The sequence below is a fragment of the Eptatretus burgeri genome, chromosome 9, assembly GCF_056783735.1.
Source record: "Eptatretus burgeri isolate ZD-2024b chromosome 9, Ebu_testis_v1, whole genome shotgun sequence".
NCBI lineage: Eukaryota > Metazoa > Chordata > Myxini > Myxiniformes > Myxinidae > Eptatretus > Eptatretus burgeri.
Genome location: NC_140969.1, coordinates 106,789,936 through 106,810,459, shown reverse-complemented (window position 1 = coordinate 106,810,459; position 20,524 = coordinate 106,789,936). Strand labels below are relative to the sequence as shown.

The 20,524-nt window shown below is 45.7% G+C and overlaps 1 protein-coding gene across 1 annotated transcript in view; it reads right to left on the bottom strand.

The window, feature by feature from the left end:
- The window catches only part of SART1 (spliceosome associated factor 1, recruiter of U4/U6.U5 tri-snRNP), a 75,507-nt gene extending 55,207 nt beyond the window's left edge, over positions 1-20,300 (bottom strand). Inside the window, exons 1-6 of the mRNA XM_085896586.1 lie at positions 19,898-20,300; positions 16,646-16,700; positions 8,001-8,062; positions 7,378-7,513; positions 6,992-7,097; positions 6,645-6,722 (exon numbers count right to left, since the gene is read on the bottom strand). Coding sequence (XP_085752712.1) covers positions 6,645-6,722; positions 6,992-7,097; positions 7,378-7,513; positions 8,001-8,062; positions 16,646-16,700; positions 19,898-20,243 — 783 coding nt within the window. The 5' untranslated portion in view covers positions 20,244-20,300. The remainder of the gene's footprint in view (positions 1-6,644; positions 6,723-6,991; positions 7,098-7,377; positions 7,514-8,000; positions 8,063-16,645; positions 16,701-19,897) is intronic.
- Positions 20,301-20,524: the final 224 nt, after the last annotated feature.

The following is a 20,524-nucleotide window of genomic DNA, read 5'->3' as shown; positions in this document are numbered from 1 at the left end:
TAGTTACTCAGCCCGTAGGTTATTTATTTTTGGGGACACGAATACACTGAATGTCGCACTCAGGGATCCGAAGGTAAAACGTACTAGGGGAGAATTTACACATGATGGCACACGAAAATTCAACGACTCGGGAGGAGTCTGTAAAAAGGGGAGGGGGTAGTGTTACGGCTGTGGAAATTCGCAGAACACCATAAGGGTTCCTTAGTTCAGTTAGATCGATAAGTCTGTGTTCAGTTAGATTTCCCCACCGTTGTTTAATGGGGTTTATTCGTGTTCACCGGGCTTGAACCTTTGAGATAGTGTTTTTCTTTCTCTATCGTTATTTTGGACCGACAGAGCATGCTAATACCCCTTCCGCATCGAAAACCATCAGAGAACGTCAAACAAAGGTGCCAAGGAAAGAACTGCGATGACGCGCGGGTTTTACCGCCTTTTTTCTCCAAGGCTGGTGTGACGAGAAGGGCGAGGCGGCTCGCTCGCGATTGGTGGATACGAGGAGTGAGGCGGTCGGAGTTGAGAAACGACCCTTTTCGAGAAACTTCTCGAAGGAAGGTGGAGCCGAGAACGGGGCGGAGCGACGGGTGGAGACCCGTGCTATAAAGGGTGGACCGCACGCGAGGCTCGGCCCCTCTTCTTGGTTCATGCTCGCCCCTGTCTCACGGTGGTCCAGTTCTCCTTCTTCTTCCTCGCTTGGTTCCTGCGCTCGTGGTCCCATGAGCGGCCTGTTGGTGGGAGACGCGGACGGAAGGCGCAGCAGTGCCGGCTGTGGGGTGGACCTGCGCGTCCGGATGAGTAGCGCCGGAGAGAGCTTGCCGGCCACGTGGGAGGCCCGGAACCAGGTGCGACCACGCTGACGGTCGTGGGAGAGGGACGTCGCGACTCGCCGACCACCTCGGGGGGCAGGTAACCTGCCACGGTCTCGCGGGACCTGTTCGGTCCTCCAGGCCCCGCTTTATAAAGGTCCGCGGACCCTGTCTGCCACCCTCGTCTTTGGGGGTGGCCATTTCTTGCTTTTGAACGAATGTTGATGGCGCCGTGTCCTGTGAAGTAGACCTGCATAAGTGACTGTGCAAGTAAATTATTGCTCGTAGTCGGTGGTATTGCTTTTGTTTCTTGCTTGTACATTGCATGACTGCCATGCTTGTGATGTGTGTGTGTGTGTGTGTGTGTGTGTGTAAATAATAAATGTCCTTGCTTGTGAAATGTATCCCGTTCGTGGCGTCCTCATTCCCCCATTGGAAATGCCATCTTGCATCGTGGTATAATTAGTTGGGTTTTAAACACCCGGTAAAGAAAATCAGATCCGTCGAGGTCGGCGATAATACCCGCTCGGTTGTCGCTGTAGAACGGAACGGACCGCTTCGGCGGTTCGTGTCCCAAGCCGACCTGCGTCAAGGTACGGCCCCTCGGTAGGTTACCTGCGCGAGTACTTTGGTATTTCGATATTCGGCGAGTGACCCTATTTCGCACGGGTAGAATGCGGACTGGGCTGTGGTTGAGGTTAAACCCCCACCCGTGACTGGTTCTGGTGATAGTTCCAGGAGGGTCACGACTGAATTGTCCGTCCGGTGGGCGACGCAGTTGCTATTAGTGGAAAGCGGCCAATCGCACGCCGGCGGGAGCGATTTTGAAACAATACTTACGAAATCTAAAGATTTCGGAAGTAACAAGCTGTCGTAGACTGGTACTTATGAAATCGTCAACTTGACCTCTGACTTTGTCTAATAAAAGCTGTCTCTCGAGAAGGTAGCGACGCAAACCAGAAGTTTCTACGATGATTCTGTTCCAAACTATCAAAAATCGAATGTCTGACCTCACTGTGACCTTGACCTTTGACCGATTTTGACCAAAATCTAATCAGCGCAAGCCATCACCCTTCTCAATCACGTGGTGTAATTTGACATTGGTAGCTTCTTCCGTTCTCAAATTATCGTGCCGACAAACAAACACACAAAAACACACAAACACACAAAAACACACAAACACACAAACACACAACGGAAGTCATCAATATACTTATGAAATCTTTAGATTTCGTAAGAAACAAGCAGTCATAGACTGGTACTTACGAAATCGTCAACTTGACCTCTGACCTTGTCTAATAAAAGCTGTCTCTCGAGAAGGTAGCGACGCAAACCAGAAGTTTCTACGACGATTCTGCACCAAACCATCAAAAATCGAATGTTTGACCTCACTGTGACCTTGACCTTTGACCGATTTTGACCAAAATCTAATCAGCGCTAGCCATCACCCTCCTGAATCACGTGGTGTAATTTGACATTGGTAGCTTCTTCCGTTCTCGAGTTATCGTGCCTTCAAACAAACAAATACACACACAAGCAAACACACAAACAGATGACGGAAGCCATCAATATACTTATGAAATCTTTAGATTTCGTAAGTAACAAACAGAGTAAAAACTGAGTACTCCCTTCCTTCGGCGCCCGGTGATGACGTCATGCATCGCCTCGACATGGAATTGGGAAGGAGCAGTGTACAATCAACATGTAAAGACAATCAAACCGAGATCCATCTATCCATTGGGACCATACTCTGTGCAGAGCGTTGGTGCTGCCTCAGCAGTTCCCTTGGCTCTTGGACACAATCCTGGATGGGTCGCCACTCCGACACAGGATACCAACTAGCTGGCACCCATTTTGCCGACCTCAGTGGGATGACAGGCAGTCAACCCCACCTGGTATTAATTCAACAGCAGAATGGGATTTGAACTCAGGATCCGAGGATCCCAAGGCCAAGACTCTAACCATTCAGCAAACACCAGGTATAAACCTCGATACTCACTTTCGATTCAGGTCGGAAGTTCAACGCTCACATTTTGGCACCTCCTTCGGTTATTTTGAAAACGAATTACTTACTCATTCACGGTGTTTCTTACTTGCTCTTTTTTTTTTTTCTTTCTTTTTTGTATACCTTGTCGAGGCTCGTACGAGAGCTAACACACAACGCACATCAAGGGGGGCATGAGACAGGAGGGGAGGGAGTGGGAAGGACAAAACAGTGGGTAACAGAGGCATTAGGAGATCTGTGGAAGGGAGAGGGATGGGACGGGGAACATGGGGAATACAAGATGGACATTACAAGGACTTTCAGGAAGGAAAGCAGGGAATTTGAAGGAGGTGGCCTTGGGTGGATTATCGGTGGTAGAAAAGATCGAGGATTTGGATGGGGGATGATAAGAGGTGGTGGTGAACAGCTGTTTTGAAGGCCTGGAGGGAAGAATGGGAATGAATAGAGTGAGGGAGTTTATTCCAAAGGCGGGAAAAAAGAGGAATGAAAGAGTGAAGTTGAGCAGTGATTCGTGATTTTGGTAGTTTTACCAGAAGGGGGTTGTTGGCGGACCTTGAGCGCCCTGCGGAAATGTGGTGAGGACAAATCGCAGAGAGAGCGGGGGGGAGGGGGGTCGAGGCTGGAGAGGAGACAGTAGAAGACAGAAAGACCACCGACCAACCTGCGGTGATTGAGTGAGAGGCCCAAAGACTCAGCCTCATTGCAGGAGATGCCAATGATCCGAAATGCCTTGGTTTCTACAGCGTGAAGCCGAGAAAGGTGGGAGGCAGGAGCACCAGCCCAGAGGGGAGAGCAGCACTCCATCAGGCTGCGGACAAAAGCTTTGTAAGTGGTCAGGAGCTCAAGAGAGCAGAGGAAGGACTTTGCACGAAGGAGGATTCCCAGTCGGCGACTGGCTTTGAAGGCGAGGTTGGAAATGTGACTTTCCCAGGAAAGGTCATGGCAGATAGTGAGACCCAGAAGCTTGAAAGAAAAGACTTCTTCCGGAGGATTGTTGAGAAAGTGGATGGGGGGGGGTTTCTAAACGGTCCTTTCGAAGAGACATAGTGAGAGTGTGAGATTTGTCTGGATTGAAAGACATGTTCCACGTGTTGGACCAGTTTGTGATTTTATCCAGATCTGCAGTGAGCGAAGAAGCTGCTGCTTGCCGGTCTGAGGGATGACAGATGGTACGGCAGAGGGTGGAGTCATCAGCAAAGAGATATAGAGGATTTTCCAGAGAGTCGGAGAGATCACTGATGAAAGACACAGTAACAAACACAGTTTGTGAATGTGTTGAGAGTATTTTCATGAGGTGTACGTGGAAAAAGGTAAAAGTCAACGACACTGGTCTTTTAATGCTTATCGATGTATCCCTTCACCATTACCTGCGATGTGGGGGTTTCAAAAAGTTTGATGGACAAAATACTCAAAATATCCCAAAACATGCCAAGCTTTTAAAATGATAACGAGAGCGAGGTCGATGGCACGCCATCGCAGATCCCCACGCTTCCCACCGAAAGCAACGTCGAAAGATGGCAAAAAGTTCCACCATGAATGACCCATTATCAAATTTTGAGATAAATTTGTTTTGCTGTTTTGACCCCTGTGACCCCAAGTCACCCCCAGGACATGAACTGAGGGTCAAATCGCAAAAAACAAATTGTTACATATTTCATGTGTCCCCTTCCTAATGTTGACTGCCTCGACAAAGTTTCATTAAAAAAAGGTTTTAAAAAGTTCCCGTCATTACATTTTTTGGTGTTTGACCTTTTGACACAGCTCCAGGGGGCGGGGTCAAATATGATTCGGTTCCCGCACCTTCGTGCCATGTGGTAATAACAATCAAGCTTGGTGAATTTCTGCACAACCTTTTAGGAGGAGATAGCGTGACAGATGGATGGACAAACAGACAAGCTAAAGACAAAGACAACAAAAACAGACAAGACTACATCAGTTTTTTTGTTTAAAATTTGGGGATAATAAAAATGAATCTACAAGTATGGATAATTGGTGACAAAACATATTTTTAGAAGCAGCTAGAAAAGCAAGTTTATAAAGTTGTTGCGATTCGACACCAAGAAAAAAACAATTCATCCCAAAGCAATCAACACAGATCTGAAAAGGTTATTTATTTATTTTTAAATAAATGACATTCACCTCCTTATTGAAAAATAAAACATCGAGCTGAATTGAATACTCATAGGTGTTAAATGTGAGCAGGTGAACATCCTCCAAATGGATAACCACCGAGGCAAAGTCATTGAGCGTCTGCAGTACGACACCATTGTTATCCATGGATCGAAAACATTTTAAAAGCTGTTTGTAAAGGCCACAAAAAAAAATCAAAACTTCACACAATGCAATTGACAAATGAGAACATCCTGACAATGGCAACACGTGATCCCTTACATAATGGGAAAGGGAACTCAAGCGAGTCCGAGGCGTTTGTAATTACCTGCATGGATGCAGAGACCGGACGTAGTCCCTCGAACGGCTTTGCAAAAACACGTGATCAGGCGGGTCAAATACCCAGTCCATGTCTGTCATTTTTTGTGGACAATTTGAGTTCAGGTTTTACAAACACACCACAAAGGCGTGCCAAGGGACACCCAAAAACCACACCGCATCTCTCCGAGCCTGGTTGGAGTGCAGTGATGCCAATGGTTCCCAAAGACAATTTCTGAAAGCAGTTGCATGTTAACCAAGTGAGCTCGTAAAAGACATCTTATCTCCGTACTTGTACAACAAACATCTTTTTGTTTTATTACCTCCACCACCGGAGGTAGACAAACGTTTTCACCCCTGTCTGTGTGTCTGTAAGCAGGATGCCTCGAAAAGTTGTAGAAGGATTCAGACAAACCTAGGTGGATGAGTTAAGTGACGAGCACAAGCCAATTCCATTTCGGTTCAGGTGCGGATCCAGATCGGACCCATCAGTGAGATAACAAATGTAAACTGTTCAGCCTGGCCGAGGTTTGCACTCTACCGAGTGCCGTTCTCGTTTTCAATGGTGTTCAGTGCAATTTGTTTGAAGTATACAAGTGTGAAATGCAAATGTGATGCCACTCGTGTTGTTTCTCCCCCACCGGTACCCATTCATATGAAGAAATTAAACTTTTAAAATATTCAATGACGAAATAGCAACTCATGCAAAGTTGTTTTAAACTCACTTTTTAATTTGTTACCGAACCCGAATGAATCATTCAATTAAAGGCTGAAATCATTTCAGAGGGATTTCCCCCTCTGGAATTCTTCACGTGACCGATTCCTTATGACAACCCTGTCTCTGACAAAGCAACCCTGCCCTCTCTACTGCATTTTCAAACTCACCTTAGGATGACCTCGAGGTACGCACACTCTCCTCTAAGCTGTCTAGCCTGGGTTTGAATCCCAACCCAGCTATAAACCAACATCCCGGTGTTTCACAAGCAAGGCGATTCATCAATGCGTGTGCCGTCCCTCGGATAGACGTTAAACTGGTGTCCCATCTGCCGACATTAGTTGGTGGACGTTAAAGATCCCACAGTGTCCTTCGCAAAGAGTCAGTGAGCTATCGCCGGCACTGTAATGAACAAATTACTAATTCTTGTCCAAACTAGCAGAGGGCACTGCATCAGTGGCACAGCCACACCCTCAGCCAAGTCACACCGCAGCCTTGTGCTGCATATGAAAGAATAAGAAACCCACCTTCCCCTCAGCACTCCAACCAGCCCCCACCCCCCACCCCACTCCTCCCCCCAAAAAAATTCCACAGATGTGATTTTGACATTTAAAAATCAAGAAAATAATTACATTCAACAAACCATTTAATTCAAGCATGATCTGTAAAACTGATCTTCATTAAAACTAACCACCTGTTTCCGTGTCCCGAGTTCCTCTTCGACAAGGTTGCTCACTCCAAACTCCTCATCCATCTCTTCTAGAAGTTTTGCCTACCCCCAAAAGAAAAATCCAAGCATAGATGTTAGTTACTCCGGCAACTCGACTCAAAAAAAACATATGAAGGCTTCATCGCACGAACAGATTTGAATACCGAAGTTGTCTGGATGGCTCGGTGGTTCACACAAGCTGTGTTTCCAGCTTTTCACACAAACAAGCACTCGCCGGGCAGGAAGGTGTTTCCAGACCATTTATGACTTGGGATTCATTGCCACGCTCAACTAAATGCTTGGTAAGAGGAAAACAAAGGAAAGTGACAAACCCTCTTATCCGCCAGTTCCTTCTCTTTCTGCAGCTTCCGGCTGTGCTCTACCCAGATAAACGCATCATCCAAAACTTCGTCCTCCACACCTAGGGTCCGTACCTTCCTGGAAGGCATAATTTATGTACATGACATCAGCGTCATGTCAGAGGGCGAGTGTGCTTCTTTGGTTAATATTGTATAAAATAACAAACAAGATCAAAAGGAAAACAATGGGCATTCAAAAGCCCAGGTATGAACAGTTTATAAGAGGTCACACAACAATCAGTACAGAGTTTAACACAAACCAGAATACCAGAGTAATGCAAAAAGCTCTGATTTGGAGTAGAGTGGGATGAGCGAGTAATCAGTGAAACAATATAGAGACACGAGCACCCTGAACATACCCTAACTTTTTGTTGAGCAATCTCTTCTCCTTAAAAGCAGCCAAACGCTCCTTGAGCTCAGCCCTCTTCTTGATATCTGCCAGGTTGACTGGAACCATGTGTGCAGGGTTCTGGTTGGTTCCACCCTCCTCGCCATCTTCAGAGACGAGGTTGCCACAGAAAAGGCGGTAAGGAGGAAATGCCGTGCATATACGCGCTCCAGAAAATTAAAACAAAAGTACAGTGATGAGGTAATGCAATCCACATGCATGTATAATGTATATCTACATGAACCAAAAGAAATGTACAATCCTGAGGAGGTAATAACGAAGACCCCATTCAGCGGAGAAGTCGACAAACACCAAAAGTCCAATTCAAAACAAGGACACTTAAACGATCAAAACAAACCACCGGTACGTGAAGAGCTTCATTAGCTGAGCTCATCGTGTAAGAAGATCTTTCAGATGTTCAAGTTGGCAGTGCACCATCAATTCAGCTTATTCTCCAACTATACCTGTAATCTTTCCTCAGCTCATTAACCCTTCACAATCCACCCTATCCCCCCCCCACCCTCCACCACCCACCATCTCTACTTGCAGAAAAGAGACATTATTTGAGTGAATCATGAATGCCGTTGCACTCACCAGATTTGCTGGAAGGTACATTTACCTCCAGGGGTTTCAGTCCAAGCTTTGCTCTTAATTTGCTGCAACACACAGAATGGGTCAACAGTCAGTAAGTACTTTGTAGATTGCTCACAACAGAGATACACAAGTTTCATTCTCCTCCAATTTAACAATTAAATAAATGCCGTGTCGGTGCCAAAAAGCAGTGATTTATCATTATTACTTGTGCGTGGGGATTAGGGACTATGATTGTTAATTAAGTGTCCAAGCATGGGACAAGGAGGGACAAGGACGAACAGGTTTTTAGACATGGGAGAGAAGAGGGACACATCACATATGTTTGTGAAAAATACAGCAAAGGCATCAAATCTTCTGCATTTTTGTTTGCATCGACACTAATAAGTGTGTGTGTGTGTGTGTGTGTGTGTGTGTGTGTGTGTGTGTGTGTGTGTGTGTGTGTGTGTGTGTGTGTGTGTGTGTGTGTGTGTGTGTGTGTGTGTGTGTGTGTGTGTGTGTGTGTGTGTGTGTGTGTGTGTGTGTGTGTGTGTGTGTGTGTGTGTGTGTAGAAAAGGCTCTGCATATGCAGAGCTAACACACAACGCACATCATGGGGGACATGAGACAAGAGGGGAGGGAGTGGGAAAGACAAAACAGTGGGGAACAGACACATTAGGAGATCTGTGGAAGGGAGAGGAATGGGACAGGGAACATGGGGAATACAAGATGGACATTGCAGGGACTTTCAGGAAGGAAAGCAGGGAATTTGAAGGAGGTGGGCTTGGGTGGATTATCGGTGGAAGAAAAGATCGAGGATTTGGATGGGGGATGATAAGAGGTGGTGGTGAACAGCTGTTTTGAAGGCCTGGAGGGAAGAATGGGAATGAATAGAGTGAGGGAGTTTATTCCAAAGGCGGGAAAAAAGAGGAATGAAAGAGTGAAGATGAGCAGTGATTCATGATTTTGGTAGTTTTACCAGAAGGGGGTTGTTGGTGGACCTTGAGCGCCCTGTGGAAATGTGGTGGGGACAAATTGCAGGCGAGGCTGGAGAGGACACAGTAGAAAACAGAAAGACCACCGACCAACCTGCGGTGAATGAGTGAGAGACCCAAAGACTCAGCCTCATTTCTGGAGATGCCAATGATCCGAAATGCCTTGGTTTCTACAGCGTGAAGCTGAGAAAGGTGGGAGGCAGGAGCACCAGCCCAGAGGGGAGAGCAGCACTCCATCAAGCTGTGGACAAAAGCTTTGTATGTGGTCAGGAGCTCAGGTGGGCCAAGGAAGGACTTTGCACGAAGGAGGATTCCCAGTCGGCGACTGGCTTTGGAGGCGAGGTTTGAAATGTGGCTTTCCCAGGAAAGGTCATGGCAGATAGTGACACCCAGAAGCTTGAAAGAAAGGACTTCTTACAGAGGATTGTTGAGAAAGTGGATGGGGGGGGGGGGTTCTAAACGGTCCTTTCGAAGAGACATAGTGAGAGTGTGAGATTTGTCCGGATTGAAAGACATGTTCCACGTGTTGGACCAGTTTGTGATTTTATCCAGATCTGCAGGGAGCGAAGAAGCTGCTGCTTGCCGGTCTGAGGGATGACCGATGGTACGGCACAGGGTGGAGTCATCAGCAAACAGATAAAGACGATTTTCCAGAGAGTCGGAGAGATCATTGATGAAAACCAGAAAAAGAACAGGGCCCAGAACGCTACCTTGAGGAACTCCAGCCTGGACAGGAAGAGGGGATGAAAGAACTCCATTTAAGGCCACACGGTGACTGCGACAGGAAAGGAAGTCTGTGAGCCATGAGTGGAGATGGCCTTGGATACCATAGGAAGAGTGTTTGGTGAGAAGGACAGGGTGCCAGACTGTGTCAAAAGCACGTGATATATCCAGGGATACGGCTCGGATTTCCTGTCTGGCATCGAGGACCTCCATCCATTGTTGGGAGAGCAGAAGCAGCATATCCAGGGTAGAGTGACCTGGTCTGAAACCAAATTGATGATCAGAAATCAAGCCATTGGAGAAGAGGAAGGATTTGATGTCTGAAGCGATGATGGATTCCACAACCTTGCTGATGATTGGGAGAAGGCCGATTGGTCTGTCGTTGCAGGGATCTGTTTTTGCACCTTTTTGGCAGGGCAGTGATGTTTGCTGATTTCCAAGCAGATGGCAGATGACCATGAGCAAATGAGAGGGTGAATAGAAAAGAGAAAGGGTGAGCAAGAGCAGAAGAGCAGGCTTTGAGGACACGTGGGCTGATACCGTCTGGACGGGTTGCAGAATCTGAGTCGAGGTTTGACAGCAAGCTCTCCACCTTGTCAGGAGAAAAGGACACAGAGTCCAAGGACAGTTGGGTGCGACTGGGTAAGGCGGGTAGAGAAAGTGATGGGTTTTGGACACAAGATTTAGCTGCAAACACCGAGTTTAGGCATTCAGCTTTTTCACGTGCGGTATCAGCAGTGCGGCCTTTTGAGGTAAAGGAGGGGATGGAGGGGGAACATACTGTTGCGAATTCGCGCCCGCCGGCGTGCGATCGGCCGCTCGACTCGAATGGCGGCTGCCTCACCCACCGGAACGGACAATTCTGTCGTGTCCCTCTCGGAACAGGATAGGGTTGCTTGCCAAATTCGATCTACCTGAGTACCTGCGCGGATGGTCGACCGGGTGATCGTACCTCGCCGCAGGCCGACTCCGGACACGAACCGCTTAAGCGGTCTGTTCCGTGCTATCAGGGAAACCGAACAGTGTTATCGTCGACCTCGACGGTGCAGATTATGTACCGGGCATTTTGCACCCACTACGAACCCTTTACGTGAAGCAGGATGGAGGGTCAATAAAGAAAAGACGAAGCGAAACGGTAAAACAGTTCACACAATGCACATTTACTTCCCGGCACACGGAAAGCACACATATACACACATATATATATATATATATATATATATATATATATATATATATATATATATATATATATATATATATATATATATATATATATAGCCAAACAGTCAAAATTCACAAAAAGCAACCCAAAACAAAAGCAACAACGACGCAGAGTTACTACCGACTACGTGCACACACGGCAACACTTATACAGTTCTACTTTACAGACGGCACCGACACACATTTACACCAAAGCAAAGGAAAGAAGCCACCCTCATAGACAAGGGGGCAGACGGGCCTGTAGGCCAATATGTGCGCGGGACCTGAAGGAGCTGCCAGGTTCGCGAGACCGCGTGGGTCCTACCCGCGTCCTCGTGGCGCGTTGGCGGACGAGCCGCAGATGTGGCCGCGTGGCTGTGCCCGACTCCGTGCTCCTTCGCGGGTTTCGTTGGCACGACGTTTGGAGTGGGGTGGGAACGGGGCCCCCTTTGTTGCACTATCTCAGCGCGGGGGAAAAGGGGGAATTGTTGATGCTCTGGGGGAGGGAGAATGGCTGGCTGGCTTAGGTCCCGTGACGAGCGATCTCCCACCGCGACCTCGTCGCCGACCGCCGTCCTTCTTGCCTCGGACCCGAGCTCCTTGGCCTCTTCCCCCAACTCTCCTCAGCCGACTGCAGAACCCAACTCGATGCCTTCGCCACCCGACTCCACTCTCTGCCACACTCCGCCGCTGCCACACTCCGCCCGATGACTCTCTTGCCAAAACTCTCTGCCACGATTCGCCTTGCGCTCGGCGTTTTATAGGCTGGCAGGAGAACCAATATACAAATATCCGGATCAGGATGAGCTCGGGGGCAGAGCCACGCTCGCCCATTGGATGGAGAAAAAGTGGGCGTGAACCTCCCCTGATCCTAGAATTTGCATATTTCGATTTCACACGGACGCGCCTGGAGGCGGGGACAAGCCGCTCCGCGCTTGCTGATTGGACAGATAAGAAGTGGGCGTGTGGCATTCTTGATCCGAATTCTCCCTCAGAAAGGCCGCTATTTGCACTCACGGCTCGGTGCGTATCGCTTGAACGAGCCCAAGACAGCCCGACGCTCAGTGTTCACAGGTGGTACAGGAATGGCCGTAGAAGGAGAGAGGTGAGGGTGGTGGAGGGTTTTTGGTGGTGGTTTGATGGTTGTGGTGGTTGATTCAAAATAAAGATAGAACAGAAAAACGCCTAACTCAAAGCGTCGTAGCCCGAATGAATCACATAAATTCCTTCTAAACAATGTGTTTGGGGCTAACTACAATGTACTTAGAGTTATCTCACCTACGGGCCCTGAATGGTGGTTTGCGAATTTCCACAGCCATAACAATACATCAGAAATAGATTTGATTAGACACCACCAGGATTTTGAGGAGGGAGAGAGGTTTGAGAGTTCACACTTGAGATGAGAAAGATGTTGTTTTCTGGCTCTCCTGAGGGTAGATGCACACTTGTTCCGAGCTTTATGGAAGGAACTGAGATTGCCCTCAGTTGGGTTTGCTTTCCATGAGGCAAAGGCAAGTTGTTTCAGAGCAACTGCCTCACCACAAGCTTCAGTGAACCAAGGGCGGGAGGAAGGGTAGGACAACTGAAGACGAGAGGGGATAAATCTGTGCATGAGGGAGAGCAAGTTTCTTTGAAAGAATTCCCAGGATGAGTTGATGTTGGAGAAAGTAGCGATAAGAGACCAGTCTATAAGTTTGAGGGCTGCTTGGAGACCCTGCCAGTCAGCTTGAGTGAAATGCCAGACTCGACGACGGTGAGGTGGTTCTCTGATAATAGCCAGAGAGATGTCCACTTTGACAAGGATGTGGTCAGAAGAACCGATTGGAGCGAAGGAAAAGCAGCAGATATTTTCAGGGAAATTTGTCAAAATCAGATTCAGAAGAGATAGAGCACCATTGGTTGAGATTCGGGTAGGGAAGTTGACCGATTGAGTCAGTCCCAATGAGTCGCAGAAAGCTTTTGCTGAGCTGCCATGACAGGTGAGAGAGGTACCCACACCTAGCCAACTGGCATGATGACAATTGAAGTCACCACTTATGAGGAAGAGAGAGTTTGGATGAGAAGATAGAAGTTGGTCCATGTTTTCGGATAGTGAGGTGTAGATGGAGTCATCACTGTTAGGTGGACGGTACAGTACACATATAAACATGAGGTTGGAGTGGAGGGGAAGCCGTAGCCAGAGGTATTCCTGGGGGTGTGGGGGAGTGAGGGCAGTGCATGGAGAGTGAGGAATAGAGTCTTTGATGAAGAGAGCAACTCCTCCACCAGGACGAGGCTCAGGTCTGTCATACAGGTGGAGGGAGTAACCAGGGAGAGATACTTGGGAGTCAGACATGTCTTGGGGGAGGAAAGTTTCTGTTAGGCAGATTATGTCTGGTTTGTCACTGGCAACCTGTATGGAAAGATCTGAAGGGTTTGAGCGAAGGCCCCAGATATTTGAGGTCCACACTTTTAATGAAGAGGGAGGGGAGGAGGCTTTGGGTGCAGGGGGTGGGGGAGGGGAGGGTAGGACAAGGGATGAGGGGGGGAGGTAAGGAGGGTTGTTGAAGGAGTGTGGGGGATTGCAGAATCGCGAGTGGAGGAGGCCGGATGAGGAGTAGAAAAGGCTCTGTGGTAATGGGGGAGATGGGGGACAAGAGACTGGGAAGAAGGCAGTTGAGGATTTGAGGAGGTGGAGTGAAGAGAAGGAAGTGAGAGGGCAGTGGAAGGAGGCAGCTTTGTGAAGGATGAGTGAGGGGATGAATGGAGGGAGAAAGGTGAGGGGGGAGTTTTTGAGAGAGGTGAGAAGGAGGCTTGGAGGGAGAAGAGTGGGATGGTTGCTTTGAGAGTGAGGGGTGAGAGGGGTGAGTTGGCACTGAAATTGGAAAAAAAGAATGGTTGATGGAAAGCGAACATTCATAGCAAACTGGGGTTTATTTAAGTTTTATGTCAGAGATGCAATTTAACACAATTCTTGATGGATGCAATAAAGGCGAATCCAGAGAATGGAGAGAAGCGCTGTTACAGTTGGATTTTTTTTAGGCAAGGTATGAAGGAAAGGTCGAATTGAGAGCAGTCTGTTTAAATAGTGGAGTAGTGCATTATGATACAGTAAAGAGTACCACACGTGTGAAAGAGGAAGATGAAGCATTATAAGAGATCTTGTTTTTTATTATTGTTTGAGAGAGTTTTCAACAGATAAGGTCATGGAAGTTTTGTAGAAAAAAATTGAGGAAGACGAAGAGGAGAAGAAGAAGAAGAAGAAGAAGAAGAAGAAGATGAAGAAGAAGAAGAAGAATCGAGAGTTGTGAGTGAGGAAGGAGAAAGATCGCGGTTTTTTTTGTTTGTTTGTTTTTGTTTTTGATTTAAGATAAGAAATAGAGTGATTAATTGGGATGGATGGGGGGTGTTAAGAAAGTGGGGAAGATAGAAATTGAAGGTAATGGGGATAAAAAAAAAACACGATCGTACCATTCGGTCTCAAGCCTCAAGGGTTGGCCTCAAATGTCCGGTATGACAAAGTCGACAACATCTCACAAAATAACACGATTTTTGAAACAAAACCGAACTAGGAACACACAGTAACATGTAAGTGAGAGAATAAACAGTTAAAACGGGACAGATAACGACCGGAAACTTAACTTTGAGATCGTCAGCAGAGAGCCCTGAAGGAGACCTGTTGACGTTCCAAACCCGGAACCGGAAGTCAAAGCTTCAGTGGGTTTTCTATGTTCACGCTCGATGGGATCAGCAGGTCGTACATGAACATGACGTCCTTATTTTCAATGATTGCCCTTGGTTCATGTCTCCATAAGTTTAATGGAACTGAGATGTTAAAATTTTTGCAGAAATGCCAATGAATCACTTTGCATACTTCGTCGTGTTGTTGTGTGTAAAGTGGTTCTGATAATAGTTTTTTGCATCCTGAAAGCAGGTGATTAGTACTTTCTGTTTCTGTCTTGCAGAACATACACTTGTCCGCCTGTCTCAGGCCTGCCATCTTTTAAAATCCATTGGTGTAGTGTCCTTGATCTTGGGCATTTGTTACAATTCGTTATCCGTCCCAGTTGAGCTGACCTCTTTTTAGCCATTCCAATGAGCCTTCTTTGTCGATCCCAACTCAGTCCAATTCTTACTTGTATCTGCCTGCTCTTTTGCTGTTCTCCCAGTTGTTGGTGTGCATTTGTTGGTATTTCTTTTTATATATTTATTTTGTCTTTTTTGCAATTGTTGAGGCTGTATTTGTTGCAGTTTCATTTTCCTGTGCAGTATCTTATATTTGTATCTGTTTTTGGAAATTCCTTGCGAGGTGAGTTAGCGATACTCTTTCAGGTTTGTTGTGTTCATGTTTGTTTACAAATTTAAACTGTTAGTCTGTTGAACATTCCTATACTCATCGCTCTGTGCACCTAGTTGAGTTCCGTCAGGCCGCTCCCTCCCTCTCATCTTGGCAAGTACATTCTCGGGATGCACTGTTTTTTGTGGAACACTTCGTGGACAGTGAGGAGTTTTCTTGTTTTAATGTCTAACTTCTTGATTTCTGATTGGGGCTAGTTTATTTTTCCACAGCTGTATTGGAACAGTGGTATGGCGAGTTGGTTGGTGGCTTTGATTGTGTTTGTTGGGGAGAGGTACGTTTTCACAATCTGCTTCGTTCTACGTTGGTATTCTTTTGTGATCGTTTTGTGCATTTGTTTGTGACATATTTGGTGGTCCTCTTCTACTCTGAGGTATTTGTATGACGATTCATTTTCTAACTGCTGGATTGGTGTTTCAAGGTCAGTTTTTATGCTGTCTGTTTTTGTTGGTTTACCTTGTACAAATGTATACTTGACACACTTATCACGTCCAATTCCATTTGATTGTCCTCAGAGAACCGTTTTACTAGTTTTAGCTGTTCTGTCAATTCTTCATCATTCAGTGCGAAGAGCTGTAAATCATCCATGCATTGTGGGTGTGTCACCTTTCCTGTTTCTTTGGATGTTATTATCCCCCGCCAACCAACGAAGTTGGCGGGGGATATAGAAATGGGTTCCATCCATCAAATTTCGTTTCCGGAGCTTAACTACAAATCCCCTCAAGATATATTTACGAAATTTGGTACACATATCAAGCAAGTGGTGAACTGGAGCCTTTTGATATTTAGAGATTTCCACCCAAAAAATTTGTCTCTTTACATGGAAACAAGTTGGGTATTAAGAAATAATTGAGGTTAACCTTTGTTCCCAGAGCATAGTTACAAAACCATTAACTATTTCTTTATGAAATTTGGTACACACATCAAGAATAAATTGAACTGGTACCTTTTGCTACTTATCCTCATTTACTATGGCGGGGGATATCGAAGACTTTGTCTTCAACGGATGTTAGTTCTAGTGTGTGTGCGTGTGCGTGTGTGTGTGTGAGAGATATAATTGTTAGAAACAGAAAATGAAAAAAAAAAACGAGATGTGTGTGTTACATATGCACATCACATGTACGTGTGTGCGCATGCGAGCGAGCGATATATCCTCGTGTGTTGGGCTGAATTGATAACATTTAAAATGAGATAAGGAACAGGAAGTTGGAGAGGAGAGTCCAAGTGTGTGGGGAGTGGAGGAAGAGAATGTTCAGTGGAGCTCGGCATGATGCGAGGGAAGGGGCATGCTTGGACCATTGAGAGAGGCTGGAGGGGATAAAACATCCTGCCATAATTGTACACAGTACTTTATAAATACATGCAGCCGGAAAAGAAAGAAATTGTGTGATTAGGAACAAATAACTCCTTACTTTGTTTCCTCGATGCTCAGGGAGTTGTTACCAGATGCTGACTTTGGTGTAATCTCTGCAAGAAAAACAAAATCCAGAAAACAAGTTAGACAAGAACAAAAAAAATCATAATCATCATCAATTATTCTTACAAGGTGAGTAATCAATCGTCATTGTGAACACGGCCTGTCGGCACAGGCAAGGTGCAACATTCAAATACAGCTTTGTTTTTTTACTTGCTGATTGCCTTCCACTCATTGGTACTGGCCATGGAGAGGGGTTGTGGTTCATGGAAGTCAAGCAAACCCTTAAACGTGTCCCATGTGATCAAAGTTAAGTTCAAGTTAGGAATGGCGTGGATTTGGGATCCCAAATGATTTGGGATTTATGGGTTTTTTGGGGGGGGGGTTGACCTTTTGGCCCCACCACAGGAGGGGGGCTAAAAATGACACTGCTCTCAACCCCTTGCCATGTGGTGATCAGAACGACCAACCTCAGTGAATTTCTCCTAAACCATTTAGGAGATAGTGTGTCGGACGGGTGGACAGGAACGGACAATATCCCCTTTGTTCTTCAAAAAGCGTGCGGATAACAGACAGGTCATCCAGTTGATACCTCACAGCCCCCCCCCACACCCCCACCCTTCCCCTCTATATGGAGACCAGAACTCAGGGAAGAGTTAAGAAATGGAGGGTGACAGGTCAACAGACTGAAAGAGGAAGCTGTTGAACAGAGCACACAACGCAGTAATTATTTCCAAAACAATCATGTATATCGCAATTCATCTCCCATTCAAAAAAAAAAAATCGCTCGAGCTTCATGTTCCTCCTCCAGAATGGCTCAAGGAAAAGCTGTTAAATTAGAAATGTGAACTTGTGCTTCCTCGGGGTGCAATTAACCCTTAAAATCTAATTAAAGCACAAACATCGACTTGCCTTCGAGTCTTTGTCCAAACATACTTGTATCCAGCTGGGAATTAAAGCTTCTTGTGTGTGACTCGTAGTTTAGAGGTTGGTGCTGGCCATAGCCCTTGTTAGTCTCGTGTTCATATATTCTGCCATTAAGGTCATTTAAATCAAGTTTGGCACAACCACGACGAAGCAGGAATTTCAATATGGTCAGCAAAGCACATAAAGGCCTGATCTTCAATAAATAGCAGGGGGGGCGTTCCATGTCAAGTGTACACATTTTTCAGCGAAATTTTGACACATCATCTCAGATTTCATTCTTTTTTTGTACAAGTGTTTGTATCCATGGTAAAACAATATGTCAATTTTCAGACCTGGGGGGCCATTTTAGGGCCCCCCCCCAAATTTGGGCGCCCCCGGTTGACCCACAATATTCCAGTGGCCATATCACAGGTTGTAGTGGTCTGATTTGGATGATCTTGGTATCAAAATGCTCGTAAAAGCGAGATCTTTCGAATCGCGTATAGTAAAATCGCTCCGAAAGAGTAATTCAAAAAGTTATAGTTGGGGCGCCCTTTGACCTTGGGCCCCTGCCCCCCAGCCAAACTGATGATCCCGATTTTTTTGTGTGAGAATACCCCTTCATATACTCCAACACCTCAGCATAAATTAAAATGGGATCTCAATGGGATCCTTCCCTCCGTCCACAAATACTTGCAACTTCTTCGAGGAAACCATATATATGCTTTTGATGAAACTTCACTGCAACGCTCATCACCGTGTATGTACCAATGTTAGTTCATGGCATTTTAAAAAAATGAAAGGGTCTAAGGGGGTTGCCCCCCAAAATAAGGGCGTCATTGCGCTTAAGCTTGTTTGTGTGTACATAAATATATATATATATATATATATATATATATGAGGCGCGCGCACACACACACACACACACACACACACACACACACACACACACACACACACACACACACACACACACACACACACACACACACACACACACACACACACACACACACACATACTATAGCAAACGAATTGAGCTTCATACTTAACACGTGCACATGAGAGAATAGGAAGAAACAACAACAACAACAACAACAACAACAACAACAACAACAACACAATAGCCCTGGCTATTTGGAATCCGTGTCATTGGAGATGACCTTTTGCTTCCGGTTGTTGTTAAACGCTGTGCGGTGTATAAACACGATTGGGTTTTATTTCTATCTTGTGAATATTACTTAACGCGTGCACATGAGAGAATAGGAAACAACAAAAACAACACAATACCCTGGCAATTGTGAATCCGTGTCGTTGGCTATGACCGTTTTGCTTCCATTTTTGCTTTGTTTCTGTTTTTTTTTGTTGTTTCCGGTTTTTGTCATGGGGAATGATGCATGCCGGGAGATCATGAACGGAAGTGTTTATTTATTTATTCAAATTTTTTTTTCCCCCAAAGTGAATTTTATACTTCCGAAAGTGATTTTTTCCATGACAGGAAGTGTTTATTTTGTATTTAACATTACCGGGAGTGATTTTGAAACTCTTTCCGGAACTTTTAATTTCTTTTATTCTTGACCACAAGTGATTGTTTATTTATTCAATTATTTTTTTCCCAAAGTTAATTTTAATAAAGATATCTCCCGCATCATCAAAAAATCTTGTTTCATCGTGATTTGCATTATTTGATCGCTGATCCTGAATCCAGGCCGAAGTAACCGGAAATTGCGTCAAAATCATCAGCTGTGCGGCGCTTTCACGTACCACGGTACAGTTGGTAAGTATACAGTTGTGAACAAGTTATAGGTAAAGTCAGAAGCGAATGTAAGAAGAATTCTACGTTCGCTTCTCTGCTTTGCCTATTCCATATTATATATATATATATATATATATATATATATATATATATATATATATATATATATATATATATATATATATCTTTTTATTTATTTTTTTGTCACAAATTGTCGATGTAAATCTATCATGCAGCACCAACCCCAGGTGGGGGTCTTCACCTCCAGGTGAGGGAGGGTATTACAAGTCCCCACCATTTACAGGACAGTATTCCTGTCCCCACATTCTCCAGTGCAGTGAAGTGTTTTGAATTATAAGCAGTCGGTATGGTTTTACTTCATACAAATAACCTGGGATATGTTTTTTTTTTTTGCCTATAGAGCTGTCAGTTGCCTATACACCGCCCAAATAAAGGTTTGCGTCAGAAGAACGTGTTGTATGATTGGAACACGATCGCCCGTAGAGCCGGTACTCTACTCATGTGTGTGTGTATATATATATACAAACACACAAACACAAACGTTGCTCAAACGTCCGAAGGCCTCACCCGTGTCCAGTGCGACGTGTCCGGCCTCCGGTGCGGCCTTGTCGTCCGTCCTCTCCCTCTCTCGGTCCCGCTCCCGGTTCTTATCCCGATCCCTCTTGGAACGTCTCTCACCATCTTTATCTTTGTCCCTCTCTCTTTCTCGCTCCTTGTCACGTCCCAACCTGCTTCTGTCTCTCTCTTTGGACCTGGAGCGGGCGCGTCTCGAATGTTTGTCATTCTTCTCTTTCCCTTTCTCCTTGTTCTTGTCTCTCCTTCGATGCTCGTCCTCATAACCCTTGTCCTTGTCCTTGTCCTTGTCCTTGTCCTTGTCCTTGTCCTTTTCTCGATGTTTTCGTGACGAACCCATATTACGAACAAGCAAAATGCCGGATCTTGCGCCTCCGACCGGAAGCGGAAACGATGTGTTCAGCGTCGTACTGTATTATGTAACCAACATTTTGGGGAAATATGGACCAATTTTTTTTTTATTTGACCCCCGCTTCATGCCCGGGGGGGCGTTTAGGATCACGGGGGTCAAAAGTGAAAAAAATAATAATAAATAAAATTTCACTCCGAATTTTCCTCACAGCGAAGAGTTTGGGTGTGTGGCGTTTATAGAGCATCAGGCTCGAACGACGCAAGTGAACA